This window comes from Eumetopias jubatus, unplaced genomic scaffold (assembly GCF_037043125.1).
Source record: "Eumetopias jubatus isolate StellerSeaLion01/CBP00866 unplaced genomic scaffold, mEumJub1_p1.0 scaffold_4, whole genome shotgun sequence".
NCBI classification, from domain to species: domain Eukaryota; kingdom Metazoa; phylum Chordata; class Mammalia; order Carnivora; family Otariidae; genus Eumetopias; species Eumetopias jubatus.
The window spans coordinates 124,250,774-124,267,884 of record NW_028274810.1 but is presented as its reverse complement, the minus strand read 5'-3'; the positions used below and the strand labels follow the sequence as shown (position 1 = coordinate 124,267,884).

General features: G+C 46.4%; 1 protein-coding gene across 1 annotated transcript in view; it reads left to right on the top strand.

The window, feature by feature from the left end:
• The window catches only part of FER1L6 (fer-1 like family member 6), a 114,515-nt gene that overhangs the window by 47,684 nt on the left and 49,720 nt on the right, over window positions 1-17,111 (top strand). The window contains exons 18-21 of the mRNA XM_028105671.2: window positions 976-1,153; window positions 6,341-6,465; window positions 11,623-11,757; window positions 15,099-15,248. Of these exons, the coding sequence (XP_027961472.2) occupies window positions 976-1,153; window positions 6,341-6,465; window positions 11,623-11,757; window positions 15,099-15,248 (588 nt within the window). The remainder of the gene's footprint in view (window positions 1-975; window positions 1,154-6,340; window positions 6,466-11,622; window positions 11,758-15,098; window positions 15,249-17,111) is intronic.

The following is a 17,111-nucleotide window of genomic DNA, read 5'->3' as shown; positions in this document are numbered from 1 at the left end:
TCATACCACTTACACTAAGACACACATAAACACACAGATTCTAACAAACATAAATAGAAATCCAAGTCCAAGTACATTCAAAGGAGAGAATGGGGGGCGCCTGGGTGGCTCAGTTGGTTAAGCGTCTGCCTTCAGCTCAGGTCATGATCCCGGGGTCCCAGGATTGAGCCCCGCATCGGGCTCCCTGCTCGGCGGGGAGTCTGCTTCTCCCTCTGCCCTGCAGCTCCCCCTGCTTGTGCTCGTGCTCTCTCTCTCTCTCTCAAATAAATAAATAAAATCTGTAAACAAAACAAAACAAAAAAATCAAAGGAGAGAAGGCAGGGTAGAAAGGGAATTTGAAACCATGCTGCATGAGGAAGGGATGAAGGGGCTAGAGATGGTTAGCCAGGAAGGAAGGGCACGGTAGAGCAGGTGGGTCCCTTCAAGCACATGGAGGCCTGATCTATGGAAGAAGCCCTTGAGTCCTTCTGAATGAAGCAAAGAGGTGGAAGCTGTGGTTGGACTTCCAGGTGCTTGGCAGTTCTGGAAAGGGAGGTTTCAACTCAGTGTGGGAAGAGGCAAGCTGTGGGGGTACAGAGACCGGCATCTAGCTCTGGAACTATCTCCCCTGGGTTTTGGTGCTGGCTCTGTCACTTGAAAGCTGAGTGATCTTAGGGAATTTCTTTAACCCCTCTGAGCCTGAGTTTCCTCTACATAAAACAGGGGCAATAATCATACCTTTCCATTATATTTAAATGATCCAGGGCTCAGAAGTGCCTATTTAAGCTTCAGGCCCCGCTAAACCTGGATACTCCTCTGGAATGGTGCATGGTGGCAACTGGGGGGTCGTGAGTCTCATTTTGATATCAGATTAGGTCCTGAGAGCTGTTCTCCGAATACCTGCCCTGGATGTGTCCCCAGATCCCCAGAGGACCTCTTTTCTCGAAGAGCGAGGTTCCTACTAATGAAGTGGTCTTCCTTGTAACCTTTCCCCAGCTTCCTGGAAAACGGCCGGCTGGTTGGTCAGTGCAAGCGAAAGTTGACGTGTACCTGTGGCTGGGCTCCACCAGACACTCCAGTGCCATGTTGGACAACTTGCCAGTAGGCTATGAAGCAGAAATATCCTCCGAAGTGGCCGGCGCTGATCAACCCCCAGCCAACTTGCTCTACCAAGGTATGAGGCCCACTGGGCAAAGAGGGTCATTAGGTGTCTCCAGTGGACTTCTGATAAAACAGTGAGGAGGGTGGCATGCATGAGTTGTTTGCACATTATTTTAGGATCAACTTACTAGCCTTTTAAAGATACAGTTTCTGAATTTTCTTCCTTACCTTCCCATGTCCCATCTCAAAAAAACAAAGTGAAGTTGTTAAATACATCTGGAGTAAAAGTTTATATTTTTCTGCTAATGGAGAGAATGCAGTTTGAGTTTCTTTGTAGGCAGATTATATAGATTGAGTTTGCATTAGAAGCAGAAGATGCTTTTTAGTAAGTTCTTTTTCGGTAAGTTCTTGCTCTGATATGACATGTGGCGCTAGGGTTTTGACCTATAAATGGCAGGCATTTACATTTACCAGTAATGACCCAGTGGGAACTGGGTATCATTGGGGTCACTTGTGTTTCTTCAGCTTGGTTCTTGGCATGGTTGCTTTTAGGAATTCAGCATGCATTATGTAATCCTTTCTTCTATATAGATATTTTCTATGAGTGCCATTATTTACATTTTCATATAATTTAGGATTTTATTAAAAATATTAATGGCTTACAGTTGCAATTTGCATTCTGTTTCCAAATGGCTTCAGTTTGCAGGATCTTCACTGCCAAATTCAGACAGACTGCAGTTTTACCTTCGTTTCAGCGGAAGATAAGTTTTGCTTTGAGCCAGTGCTAGAAGCACAGGAAAACTGTCCACAAATCCAGGTTTTCTGTGTTACACAAGGCTCCTCTGATGTTGGTTGACCTTGACTGCCAGTGGAATCTAAGTGGCTCAATAGTTAGAGAAGACAAGGTTCTTGGGGATATTTATCCAGTGGTTCAGCTCATGGTTGCTGTGCCCAGTGGCAATGCACAAGAGCGAGGAAAGTTCAGCCCTGTCTTTTTGGAAAATGCATAGCTCTTACCAGGTGCCAAGCATGGTGCCCTCTACTTTATACATTAGATTGTATTTATTTGTCACATCAGCCCCGGGTAGGTTCTTCATTTTACAAAGGGAGAAAGGATGTATCAGAAATGCTTAGAAATTGCCCAAGATCACATAGCTAGTAAATGATGGAGTCAACTTCTCCAAACCCTGCTTTATTTTCTCTGCTTTCCATCCTGCCTTTAAAGAGTTTTCATCTTTGAGTGAAAGACACCCACATCAAGTTATCTTGTTATTTCTGTAGATACTATCTCTAGAGATCTGAGGTACCTGGACATATTTGCTGACCCAGCTACTAACAATTCAAAGGAGAGAAAAGATTTTTTTTCCAAAGCTTTCTGATCCTCTGCAGTGTGTTATTTTCATGGAGTGACCTGATAAACTTTCTCTGCTATGCACTGACTTTGATGGCTTTGGCTGCCTTCCACACCCACTGGAAAATTTTGTTTCTTCACCCATTTTGTGCTTCAGAAAATATCCATCCAACCAATAATGAATTTGCACCTGCATATGGCAGGCATGGTGGGAGAACCAGTGGGGGATGCAGAGATGGGAGAGGGGTCATCTGGCCCTCCAGTGGGGGCAATCAGACTTGTCTCTATTAACCACAAGTGGAAAGTGAGCTGTAACATAAGAGGTAGGCCACCAAATTGTGAGAACTAAGAGGAAGCTGACTTTATTAGGCTGAGGGACGGAGCTGGTAAGGGGTTTCAGAAAAATAAAAACCTTGACTAAATAAATGGCGCCCCCTAGAGTTGTGTGATGTACTGCCTACGTGGCCATAGTTAGGGGCTCTGAGGGATGCCCAGGTGGCCCCCAGCTGCCACCATCACAGGTCAGCCACACCAGCATTTTCACACCACTTCTTCCCATGTGTCAGGCACCATTCTTAGCCCTTAGATCTCCTACGTCAACCCTATGAAGAGCTATTATTACCCCCATTTTATAGGCAAGTAAACAAAGGCACAGAGAGGGGTAGTGACTTTGTATGAGTCCAGGTAGAGAACTGTGTGACCTAAGCCTAGGAGTGGCACGGCAGGGGTTGGAGGGCAGTATTTGCACCCTTAATTGAACTAAGTAGAGCTAGTCAAATTGGTATGTGAGAGTTCCTGTCTCCCAGTCCCCACATCAATGCAAAACACTGGTACCCTGAATGCAGTATAGTGTAGGCTTTGGGGGAGACAGGGAACAGGAATGGGGAAGGGGAAAAAGGAGCAAGTGGACATAAAAAATAAAAGGGGCCTTACAAAGTCCCACAAACCCAGGAATATGTAAGTCACCTCTTACTTGGGATCTCCCCCCACCGCACTGAACCCTGGTTTGCCCACAGCTGCAGCCTTCTCTCTGCTCCCGTCCTGTCAACAGATGTGCTCACCCCTGTCTTTCATGTCCGTGTCCTCTGCCTGTATTTTTCACAGGATGCTGGTCCCTGGCCTCCTGTCACTGGGGTACAGGTGCTTGTCTTATCTTCTGCCCCCTTCCTGGAGTTTCCATAGGGTAGAAGCTGTCTTAGCCACTTCAGAATCCTTAGACTGGACTGTACCTGGTACGTGGTAAACACTCAAGGTGACATTGGCTGGCTGAATGGAAGAATGGCTGAGTGGCTGACTCAGGAGCTTACTGAAGCAAAAGCTATTAGTGGGGCAGCCCCTTTCTTTTTTTTTAAATTTTTTTATTATTATGTTAATCACCATACATTACATCGTTAGTTCTTGAGGTAGTGTTCCATGATTCATTGTTTGTGCATAACACCCAGTGCTCCATGCAGAACGTGCCCTCTTTAATACCCATCACCAGGCTAACCCATCCCCCACCCCCCCTCCCCTCTAGAACCCTCAGTTTGTTTTTCAGAGTCCATCGTCTCTCATGGTTCGTCTCCCCCTCCAACTTACTCCCCTTCATTCTTCCCCTCCTGCTATCTTCTTCTTTTTCTTTTTTCTTAACATATGTTGCATTATTTGTTTCAGAGGTACAGATCTGTGATTCAACAGTCTTGCACAATTCACAGCGCTCACCATAGCACATACCCTCCCCAATGTCTATCACCCAGCCACCCCATCCCTCCCACCCCCCACCACTCCAGCAACCCTCAGTTTGTTTCCTGAGATTAAGAATTCCTCATATCAGTGAGGTCCTATGATACATGTCTTTCTCTGATTGACTTATTTCACTCAGCATAACACCCTCCAGTTCCATCCACGTCATTGCAAATGGCAAGATCTCAGTCCTTTTGATGGCTGCATAATATTCCATTGTGTATATATACCACATCTTCTTTGTCCATTCATCTGTCAATGGACATCTTGGCTCTTTCCACAGTTTGGCTATTGTGGACATTGCTGCTATAAACATTGGGGTGCACGTACCCCTTCGGATCCCTACATTTGTATCTTTGTGGTAAATACCCGGTAGTGCAATTGCTGGATCGTATGGTAGCTCTATTTTCAACTGTTTGAGGAACCTCCATACTGTTTTCCAGAGTGGTTGCACCAGCTTGCATTCCCACCAACAGTGTAGGAGGGTTCCCCTTTCTCCCCATCCCCGCCAACATCTGTCGTTTCCTGACTTGTTAATTTTAGCCATTCTGACTGGTGTGAGGTGGTATCTCATTGAGGTTTTGATTTGGATTTCCCTGATGCCGAGCACTGTTGAGCACTTTTTCATGTGTCTGTTGGCCATTTGGATGTCTTCTTTGGAAAAATGTCTGTTCATGTCTTCTGCCCGTTTCTTGATTGGATTATTTGTTCTTTGGGTGTTGAGTTTGATAAGTTCTTTATAGATTTTGGAGACTAGCCCTTTATCTGATATGTCATTTGCAAATATTTTCTCCCATTCTGTTGGTTGTCTTTTGGTTTTGTTGACTGTTTTGCTGTGCAAAAGCTTTTTATCTTGATGAAATCCCAATAGTTCATTTTTGCCCTTGCTTCCCTTGCCTTTGGTGATGTTTCTAGGAAGAAGTTGCTGTGGCTGAGGTCGAAGAGGTTGCTACCTGTGTTCTCCTTTAGGATTTTGATGGACTCCTGTCTCACGTTTAGGTCTTTCAACCATTTGGACTCTATTTTTGTGTGTGGTGTAAGGAAATGGTCCAGTTTCATTCTTCTGCATGTGGCTGTCCAATTTTCCCAACACCGTTTGTTGAAGAGACTGTCTTTTTTCCATTGGACATTCTTTCCTGCTTTGTCGAAGATGAGTTGACCATAGAGTTGAGGGTCCATTTCTGGGCTCTCGATTCTGTTCCATTGATCGATGTGTCCATTTTTGTGCCAGTACCATGCTGTCTTGATGATGACAGCTTTGTAATAGAGCTGGAAGTCCGGAATTGTGATGCCACCAGCTTTGCTTTTCTTTTTCACTATTCCTCTGGCTATTCGGGGTCTCTTCTGGTTCCATACAAATTTTAGGATTATTTGTTCCATTTCTTTGAAAAAAGTGGATGGTATTTTGATGGGGATTGCATTGAATGTGTAGATTGCTCTAGGTAGGATTGACATCTTCACAATGTTTGTTCTTCCAGTCCATGAGCATGGAACATTTTTCCATTTCTTTGTGTCTTCTTCAATTTCTTTCATGAGTATTTTATAGTTTTCTGAGTACATATCCTTTGCCTCTTTGGTTAAATTTATTCCTAGGTATCTTATGGTTTTGGGTGCAATTGTAAATGGGATCGACTCCTTGATTTGTCTCTCTTCTGTCTTGTTGTTGGTGTATAGGAATGCCACTGATTTCTGGGGCAGCCCCTTTCTTACACACACACACACACACACACACACACACACACACACACACACACGAGTGCATGTGCCAGTGGAAACAAGGAAAATTGCAAAACATAAAATGTGGTATTTTGGAAAGAGAAGGTGAGTTTGGAGTCTGACAGGAGTAAAAATCCAGGCTCTGGCATTTTATAGCTCTGCAAATTTGGGAGACTTCTGTAGCCATTTGCCTCATACATATATGGGGATAATTATATCTATAATCACAGAGTTGTTATGAAGATTAAAACCCACGGTATGGTAAAGGTGCCAAGGAGAATGCATGGCTCCAAAATACCGCCACCCCCCCCCAATTCTTAACTGCTTCCTCTTCAGTCTCAGAGGCCAGCGATGCTCCTCGTCTTGGCCTCCAGACACAGCCACAGATGCACAAGAGAAACAGACACCTCTTCCCACTCCCTGTTGGGAAAAGCCCACTGATGTCTGTCCCTTTCCACTCTTTGTCCACAGCCCGGCATGTCTTTCAGCTGAGAGCGCACATGTACCAAGCCCGGGGCCTCATTGCAGCCGATAGCAGTGGACTCTCAGACCCCTTTGCCAAGGTCACGTTCCTTTCTCACTGCCAGACCACAAAGGTAACCAGGGAAGCCCTCCTGCCTTCTTCCTGCAGCCCATGGCTGATGTGCAGCAGAACCCAGCACAGGAAAAAGCAGGGGCTTGTTGCAAATACCTGTGTCTCTGGGGATGCAGATGTTCAGACTCCAAAGCATGTGTGCAAGGAAAGATTGACACGGGGCAGCTCTCTTGTTCCAAGGTGACCCACGGTCCCGCAGCCAAGAGAGCAAGCCCCCAAGGTGAAGGAAGAGTGTGAGGAAAGAGGGATGAGAAGGAGAAGTGAAACCTGGAGCATCTGGAGTGACTGCCGGAGCACTGGGCACAAGGCCAAGTTGCACAGGGGAACAAACACACGAGAAAACAGCACACAGGCATGGCCGTGTGAGGCTTATGATCTAACCTTTGTGAGGGGTGTCAGTGGGGAGGAATGTTTTCCAGATTTGTGGTGAGGAAGCCCTAGACTTCGCACCATTGCTTTCTACTTAAAAGTTGGGGGAAGGGCTTCCCCTCCAGAGCTCTGGAAAATACTACTTCCTAATGGATGTTGTGAGGATTAAAGCAGGTGGGTCTACACTGGTTTCCTCTGGGCTCTCCTGCTTTCCTAGACACTGAGTGCTGAAAAGAGGAAGGGTCTCTAATCAGCAGGCATCCAATAGGACACTTTTCCCATTAGATCGTAATATCCAAGGATTGACTCTGTTCTCTGAGGATTCAGTGCTCTGAGAGAGAGTTCACAAGGGATTCACCCATCTCCGGGAGTTAAGACAAACACCAAGGACCCAAAGAGACCTGAGTAGCTCATCTACTTTCTGGCCGAGTTTACTCACTAAAACTCCATCTGGGGGCACGTGGGTGGCTCAGTCGTTAAGCGTCTGCCTTCGGCTCAGGTCACGATCCCAGGGTCCTGGGATCGAGCCCCGCATCGGGCTCCCTGCTCAGCGGGAAGCCTGCTTCTCCCTCTCCCACTCCCCCTGCTTCTGTTCCCTCTCTCGCTGTGTCTCTCTCTGTCAAATAAATAAATAAAATCTTAAAAAAAAAATAAAACTCCATCTGTCATCTAAAAATAGGACTGTTGTGAAGAAGCACAGAGTTAAGTGTATAAAGTGATTGATGAATGGTGGCCTTTACATTGGCTGATGGTACACAGGCTGACATGTCTCTCCAAAGTGAGGCCTGTGACCAGGGAGATCGAGTTTGATTTGTGAAACGCAGACCTGGATCATAATGTGAATCATCATCTCATCCATTTCTCCAGCACCTGCAGAGTGCTTGCTCTGTGACAGGTCCCATGCTGAGCTCAGGGGCTGCACCATGGAAAACCCCATAGTGCGGGGCTAGACAAAGTCTTCCAAGAGCCGTGGGGAGAGAGGTTAGTTCTGTCTGAGGGGGGAGGCGAGAAAGACCTTGGAAGGAAGGTGACTGCATCCTCACTTAGTGAAGGAGCATGAAAACCCATGAAGCATGAAGAGTCCCAACCACTTTCTCTTCCCTGTGTTTTGAGAGGTAGTGCGTAGCTCAGTGATGAAGCGTATAGACGCCAGAGCCACATTGTTTGGGTTCGGATCCAAGCTCTTGAAGCAAAGCCCTCACGATGTTGACCTTGTATATACTTCCCGGAAGGTAAACCACCCAGGACAGTGCCTTGCTTCTAACAGTTTCTATGTGACTCCTTATTATTGTCATTGAGGCTTTCCACCAGAAGCAAGGATGATTCTCAAAGGGTGGACCCCTGGGGCCTTCCTCCAGCTGCCACAACACCATGAAATTCCAGGCCCTGATGATTTCAGGGCCCTGGATGGGGAAGGGGTTTGAGTGAGCCCACTGGGCTGTGATTATCTTCCTATTTTGCATCTCTATCTAGTACCTTCATTTGATTTGGACTCACATCTCAAAGGAAAAAATGGCATTTATCAAATAATCGTTTGAAAGGGCAAACAGCTCCTGTGGAGCCCTGGACTTTGCCTCCATAGTTTTGAACCAAGTACATAGTTTTTGTTAGTAATAACAGCTGCCATTTATTAAAAGCTCCTTTTTTGCCAGGCATCATGCTAAGCATTTTATATGCTTTGTTTACCACATATCACTACAGCCTAAAGGTGGATGTTATTAGCGTCCCCATTCTGCAGATGAGAAGGTAAGGCGTAGGGACCATATAGGTAGAAGGTGGCAGAGCCAAGATGGAAACCCACATTGGCCATTTCCAAACCCACTTTGCTTAACCACTCTGTTTCCATTTTGGTAAGCAAAGTTCTGGTTTCCCTCTGCTGTTTCAGTGTCATGCCCCACTCTTGCACTCTTCTTGATGGGGCAAGCTGAGTCTGGGGCCCCTGCAATCCTATCTGTGCTCCACCGTTCACCTAGTAGCACCTGCCTGAACTAACCCTCTGGAGCTCAGCGAGAGCAGTCTCAGCAAGGCTGGTCCTGCAGCCAGTCCTCTCTAAAGTGATGTCACGATCTGAAAGATATCAGAAGGGGAACCCAGTTATTCCAGAGGTCACTGATGATGTGGGACTTAGAATTCTTATAGTGGTCAAAGGATAAAGGAAAAGGGAGACAGCACCCCAAAGAGAAAGGCTTTGAAGACAGTAGGGGAGAGGGACTAAGTGGCGGGAAGGAGCTTTAAAGGAGAGGAGAGGACATTGCGGGGGGGCGGGCAGTGCAGAACCTGAGATTTCAAGCAATCAGAGTCCCGAGGACTCAGATGGTCTCTTGTTAGACACAAGTGCCCGGTGCATCAAGACTGGCACGTGGTAGATGTTCAGTAACTGCTTACTCATTCGTAAGTAGCTTGGCAGGATGGAGTTGGGTGGGCAACGAGCACTTACTGAGCACCTACTCTGTGCCAGGCACTTAACACGCTTTATCTCAGACAATGGCCATCACTATTCTACAAGGTCAGCACTAACCGCAGTTACATCAGGGGAATGATGGTTCACAGGGGTTAAATCACCTGCCCAAGTTGAGGCAGTTGCTAGAACTTGGGTTCTATTCCAGGGATATCTGACTCAAAAGCCATACTCCATCCATAGTACCTCACTCCTTCAAAATGTCAGCCAAGTGCTACCAAAATCTCCCAGATGGCATTAAACACAGTCAGAATGCATAACTCCTTAAGGAAGCCCTGAAGGAGAGAAGCTAGTCATGGGCACCTTGGCAGAGAAGTGGGAGAATATAATTTTGTTTGGGTGAGCCTTTTAGTACCTCTTGAAGGTGGCCACATGGCCCTTATACTCATGGGAACAACTCTGAGGACAGGTCACTATCCATTCATTTATTCATGCAAATTGCAGTTGAGCACCTGCCATGCGCAAATTGCCATGTTGGTGCCTAATACTGTGCCTAGCACATTGGGTGTTGAATGTGCTAAGAAATATATGTTGAGTGAATGAATGCTGGCCTCTGGAATCTTATCAAGTGGTAACCGAAAGTGCCAAGGAAGCCATCAAAATATTTCTATAGGAAAGATGCTGTGAGGATCATAAATAGCTTTGGTATCACATTTTTGTGTGCATACTGCGAAAGAGTTCACATTTCTATTTAAAAAAAAAGCAACGTAAGAACTCATGTTTCTTTGTGATGTCAGACACCCACACGGTAACTTTTCATTGCAACCACATAAATCCTGTTCGTAGATTGGTTGAAGCCATTCTTCCCTTATCCAAAAAGTTAAGATTTTTTCTGAGATTTATGTCAAAAACATCACTGTGTCTGAAGCTTAAAATATTCTAAAAGCAAAAAGTGAGAAGGGAAGGAACTGGTGGATTGCATGGTATTTTTACAACTCCCATAAAGAAGAACAGTAAAAAATTCTCTCCTGACCACAGTGCCAACGGTTTAATGTCCTGACTAGAGATGCCTCGTGATGTAGAACTCTGAGATGCCAGTTTGATTTGTTCTTTGGAGTCTGGGAAGTCAATCCAGGCTGGATCCCTCTGGGACCCCTCTGGCACGCATAGTGAGAAGTAAGGGTATAGTTCAGAGGGAGTGTGGAAATTCCTCAGGACCCAGCAGCCTTGGTTCTGTGTTCACCTGTGACATCACCCATTTGTCTGCACAGCCTGGGAGGGAGGGAGATGTGACTCCATGGCCTCTTTCCAGGACTAGCCTCACACATTAACAGAACAGATTCTGCCCAGGAACAGAGTCCACCTGTCCTGCAGACAACCCCAGTCTTCAGCTCAGTGAAACTGGCAGGGTCCAAACATCCAATTAAACTAGAGTAGGAGAGGCAAAGACCAATGACACACCGGCTTCTGAGGGTAGCAGGTGAATGGCCTGGCAGGGGGTCTGTGAGCCAATTTCAGGTGTGACACTCAGGGTTCTAAAGCAATAATGCAGACTGTTGTCCTCTGTTCTTTGGTTTCTCCATCTGTAGGATGGACACAGCCAGTGACCTATGTCACATTTTGCTATCACAGAGAAAAGATGTCATGCAAAATGGTGAAAGTTATTTTGAAGACTTTGGTTAGTTCAACACAAGTCAAATAAATATTCACAGAACAGTGGAATTCCAAAAAAGGAATATTAGAGTTAAACCCCACTTTTGAGTATTTAATGACAAAATTTTATTTGCTCATAAGTGAAGAATCACTAGATCTTCCTCATCCACGAAGTGCCCTTCCATAAAATGGAGATAATATTAGCATCTACGTGGTGAGGATGGATGAGGTCAGCAGCCTGGGCTTTGGCGCCAGAAGAGTGAATCCCAGTTCTGCCACTTGCCGGATCCAGACAAAGTGAGCCCTGGTTTCCTGATCTATAAAATGTAAGCAGATAACCATCCACCTCCCAGAGTGGTTGTGAAGTTCGAATGAGACCGTGCATCCAAAGTGCAACAACTGGCACATAATGCTCAACTGAGGGTAGCTCGTGTTACCAGCACAGCACTTCCAGGAGGCTTGAGTTGAAATTATGGATGCAAATAAGTTGTTCATCATTGCAAGGGCCCTACTCATGAACTTCTGTAAGCTCTCCGGGACCAGGGATCTGCATCCGCTCGTGTCTAGCACACGGTGGCAGTACTTCGGTCTATGTTGTGGCGTGGATGTTAAGTGACTGAACGAGAATGACGAAGATGGTTCTCTCTGCCCTCCACCACGAACTGTGGAATGAACGCACCCCTCCCCCTCCAGCCCTACCAAATGATCTTTTGCTTTTCTTTTGGCCCCACCTTCCAGGTCATTTCCCAGACCCTCTCCCCCACCTGGAACCAGATGCTGCTATTCAATGACCTGGTGCTGCACGGGGACCAGAAAGAGCTGGTGGAGTCCCCGCCTTCGGTGGTGGTGGAGCTATATGACAGTGACGCGGTGGTGAGTGTCCCAGGCAGTGCCCACTGGGCTGCAGTCCACTGACGTACTTTGTCTAACCAGCCTGTGACTGCTCAGGACCCAACAGGTGCCCAGATACCATTTTGACCTGGGAAAACAATGATTTGAAATGGGAAAATGGGTAATGGTCATTTGCTCTACTAAGGGGTTTTTCACTTAGATTTCCCACGAGATTGCAATTAGAATAGGATCCGGGTCACAAAACTTCGGTCTGCACACGCTTCTTCAGGAACAGGATCCTTGTATGAAGTCACCTGCAGTTGCACCCAGCCTTCTGCTATGTCCTATTGCTGCTCAGTAAAAATGCTCAGTAAAAATGTCCAGGCCTCAGGAGCCTTGGGTGGTTCTGTAGGTTGAGTGTCTGCCTTTGGCTCAGGTCATAATCCCAGGGTCCTCGGATTGAGCCCTGGATCCAGCCCTACGTGGTCAGGGCTCCCCGCTCAGTGGGGAGCCTGCTTATTAGTCTGCCCTCCCTCCCGCCCCCCTCATGCATTCTCTCTCTCTCTCTCTCAAATAAATAAATAAAATCTTTTTAAAAATGTCCAGGCCTCTTGAAAACCAGAGGTGTTTACTGACCTCACTTGCCTGGAGGGAACTGGGTGAGTACCATCAGCAATTCAGCCCTTGTAGCTGGGTCTTGTTTTCTCTTGGTTTTGCTCCCAAGCCCTGCAACAACACATTCATCTCCATCCCATTTCTGCTATGATGTTAACCAAAACTTTTCCTCTCCAAAGATGTCTGTGTTCCATACTAAGTAGATTCAAAAGCTTACTGGAGGATATTTTTTAATTACTAAGACAAACCTTTTTAATTTTATTTTTCTTCTCCTTTTTTAAATGAAATAAGTCTAAGATAAAAGTTAAAGGCCGACTTATTTTCTTTGATGTCTGCCCCCTTGGGAAGTTGAGGAAGCACAAATATATTAAGTACAATAGTTCATTCCAAGAAGCCTCTCTACAGCCTCCTCACCTCCTCAAGCATGCTGGCAGCTCTGACCTTGATGCAAGGTCAGAAGGAAATTAGGATGGGAGAATTGCAAATGAGCAGGGACCTTGGAGAGCATGCCCTCTTGCTTCCTGGAGAAGGAACCAGAGACCCAGGAAAGTCAAATGCCTTGTTCAAGGTCACAGGTAGCTGGAAGCAGAGCCGGAACTTGAACCTAGCCTCTCTTGTCCATGCTTTCTTGCACACGTGGGAGTAGCTGGTGTGGCCATATCCCTTTACACACACACATTCTGCTTTTCCATGTCTCTCTCTCTGCACCCTGTTGCTCCAGCTGTAAATCGGAGCTATAAATTGTATATGAGTTCTACTGTTGTGCATATAGTATAGATTTTCTGTAGAGACAGCCACAAAATAAATGCCTTTTAAATTGTGTTGTTAACAACATGATTCCCATCCTAATTACTTTTGTATTTGAAAACCAGTAACAATGATCAAGCATCTTTGCGAACTCCTAAACCAACCTGCTGCCCTTCGTGGATTTCCCTTTGCTTTCAGACCCCTTCCAGATCTCCGTTCTACGACTGCCCTCCTGGATCCCACCCAAGCCAGCTCCTTCACAGAAAAACAATCAAAGGGAAACGTAGGAGAGAAAAAAATATATGAAAACTTTGTATTTTCTTCCTGGAGAGATACATGTAGACACGCAGAAGGTTCTGTTTACATTTGGGGGGCTGCAGCTATGCCGGGCCCACAGCCCTGGGGTGGTGATCAGATGATTACATTCTGACTCTGCTAGAATGTGGCTCCAGTCTAGGACTTTTTCTCATTACCCAGTGGCTTGTACCTGCCTTAGGGCCTGCTGCCTCTCTAAGCAAGGAGTTTATATTTGGCAAATTAGCTCAGGTTTAAGTTTATACTCTTTTGTGCCCAGGGCAATTTTACCTAATTATTCCCAGCTTGGATCATGGACGACATAGACAACAGACCACTTGTGTCACGTCTGGCGTCACATCCATCCCGCGAGGGACAGTTCTGACCCCACCAGCTTTGTTTGTTTTAAAGTCAAACTCATCATCTAAAATAATTATAAATCATCAAATAATCATTCGTTGAAACGAAACCCCATTTCCACCTCAACCAAGGTTCTTTCTACAGCCAGGAGCACGAGTGCTGGTTTGAGTCCCAAGGCAATGAAGCAGAGGGGCTGTGAAAACCTGGTGGAAGCCGGGCGCTGACTGCCGGCGCCATCCTTGTACCTTGGAAGTCATTAATCCAACAGCTTTCACTCAATAAAATGTAATGAGTGCCTGCCCTGGGCTGGGGGACACAGCAGTGAGTAAAGCGGCAATGGGGCCATTCCTGAGATAAAGAGCAAGGCAGCCCCATGCTCCAGCCCCATGCTGCTCCTGGGGGAAGGCAGACCCACGCTCCGGGGAGCAGGTGTGGCGAGAAGCAGGAGACGGCGCGATCTCATAGTTCTTAAGGAAATTTGAGGCCCATGGGCATACGTACATACAAATTTTACGATTTTAATGGCCTCTTTTATGACCAAGAAAATTGGGGCAGAACTGCTCTATCCCTTGAATACAATGAACTTCATCATCATCATCATCATATTACCATGTATTGAGCGCTCATTGTATACCAGTCACTGTGCAAAGCACATACATCATTAAGTCATTCCCCATGGCCCCATCAACAGGTGTTTTTTACTTTTTTTTTATTATGTTATGTTAATCACCATACATTACATCATTAGTTTTTGATGTAGTGTTCCATGATTCATTGTTCGCGTATAACACCCAGTGTTCCACGCAGAACGTGCCCTCTTTAATACCCATCACCAGGCTAACCCATCCTCCCACCCCAACAGGTATTATTTTTAATCCCTTTTAAGACATGAGGCTCAAAAAAGTTGAGTAAATGGGCCAAGGCCGTAGAGCTAGAATGTAGCAGATTTGGGAGCATGGACACCGGTTTACCTGGACTCCAAAGCTTTTGCATTCCATGACCACAGTGGTGTCCTGCCCTGCAGAGATTTTGGAAAGTTTGGTGCCACCTTATTTCTTCTTTTTCTCTTCTAAGCCTACCCTAAGTGATTATTTTAACTTAATTCCACTGAGCTCTGTACATTGAGAAGACAGATAACCCCTAAGAGCCTTGGGCCCAGAAGTTTTCCCTGGGACCCCAAACGGATTCCCCTGCACTCTCCCCACTGCCCCCAGCCTTGGTCAGGGACAAAAGACGCTTGGCAAAAGAAGAGAGTGAGTTAGTAGCACGAGGGAGACACTGAGGCTGACAGTTTTAAAAGTGCACCGATGCAGGTCAGATCCAGGTAGGTATTGACGGGGGACAAATTCCTTTCTTTTCTGCCTTAGGGGAAGCCAGAGTATTTGGGTGCCACCGTGGCTGCTCCTGTTGTGAAGCTAGCTGACCAGGAGTATGAGCCACCCGGGCTCTGCTATCACCCCATCTTTTGTGGGAGCCTCTCCGGAGGGGACCTCCTCGCTGTATTTGAACTGCTGCAGGTAAGCAAGCTGGAAGTGTCATCTGCACTCGAATCCACCTTGTCTTCCTGGCCGGAGAAGGGCCCTCGCTGGAAGTACACTCCGTAAAGCTGTGCTTGGTCGCTCCCTGCTGCCCTGGGTCTGGAGGTGTCTCCTTCTTGGGATCTGGGAACTGCCACTTAACAGTTCAGGTGGCACAGGCTATTTCTAGAGCCCCTGTGCTGTAGGTCAGAGTCCCAGGATGAAAGATCCTTATGGGTTTGGCCAGCAATGCTTGAGCAGCCCTATGTGCACGTCCTGGAGCTCACATGGACCATGAGAGGATACAGGGGGAAGAAGGAAGCAAACTTGTGGGCACTTACCATGCGTGATGTTTGCTGCCTCACATAAATTTCATCATGTAAACCTCCCTCAACCCTGTTGAGGTATTATGATTCCCATTTTCCAGATCGTAAACTGAGGTTTGGTGCAATTGACTGACCTACCTCATCATGCAGCTAAGAGCTGAACTGAGACCTTTAAAGCCTTTTGCTTCTTACACTGCATCACATAGTTGCCCCAAAGACAGGGAGCTCTTAATTGGTCCCATTAAAACATAGGGGAATTTCTGAATGTGTGCCTCAGAAGACTTTTCCAGAAAGCAGAGGCAGGATACTGGGGAGGGAAGCTGAGACTCTCAGGTCTGACTGGTCAGTGGAAAACCAAATGGGACATGGAGAAGACCTGGAAAATAAGTCACTAGAAGAGACCACTGCGTTTACTGAGGCAGGCGGCACTTTACCTTTGGGTCACACCAATTCCTCTCTAGGTAACCCTGTTTTTCAGAAATCCTATTTAAAAAAAACCTCATTTAGTAGAGAAACTAGAAGGCAAGCACTCCTAAAACATAGAGACAAGGGAGAGGGAAGGTGACAGAGTCGGATCCCGTGGGTATGGATCTCATTTCTACCACTTAGTAGCATGTGACCTTGGGTAAGCTACTTAATTTCTGTTTCACCTGCAAAATGGGGATGATGATCAGTCTACTGAAAGCGCCTGGCATGGAATGAACACTCAACAAATACCACCTATTTTATTAGTAGTGGTAGTACGCCACAGAATATTGAAGCAAAATGTCTAATCCCGCCTATTTATTTCAGGTGAAGAAATTGAGTGGATAATAGAGAGGTAATGACTTGCTTAACAGGGCAGGTCAGGGCCTAGAATCCAGCTATACTGACCGATTCCCCCTATGGCTGAGAGGCTGGAAAGTGTAATGGGGCAGGGGACAGCTGAGAGTGCCTTTAAAAAAGATCAGTGTTGTCAGTAGGAACATTTCCCAAAATGTGCTTCTTGGAACACCAGTTCAAAGACAGGGAAAAGAACGTTTAAGAAATGCTTCACATTCCATATTCCCGTAACTTGTTTTGTTTTCATTGGTCTTCTTTTTAAAGTTGTTTTTCATTTATGCAAGTGTTACTTTTTTACTTAACAGCATAAAGTTCCCTTTTTAAAAACAAAGCGTTACCTAATGAAAATGTTCACTGGATTAAATAGTACAGGAGAGATATGTGGTAGAGGAACGGCCGGCTTGGGAAAACCAGATCTAGGGCAAGGCTCCCGTTTCACGTGTCAGGAAGCTGAGGCTCAGGGTTAACTGGGATGCAGTGAGCTGTTCTTTCACCACAGGAAGCTGCCTGCCTGCTCTGAGCCTGAGTCCCCTAGTCCCTCAGTGAGGGGCTGGGTGACTGGTCCCTACAGGCTTACAGCCATCAAGGGATGGCTCTCAGGGTTCCTTGTCTTCCCTCCGACGGTCCCCCCTCCCCCATCCCTTCCTCTCTTCCTCCACACTGAGGGTCCCCCCTCACCCCCTCCCTCCACAGCTGAGGGCACCCCCTTCCCCCT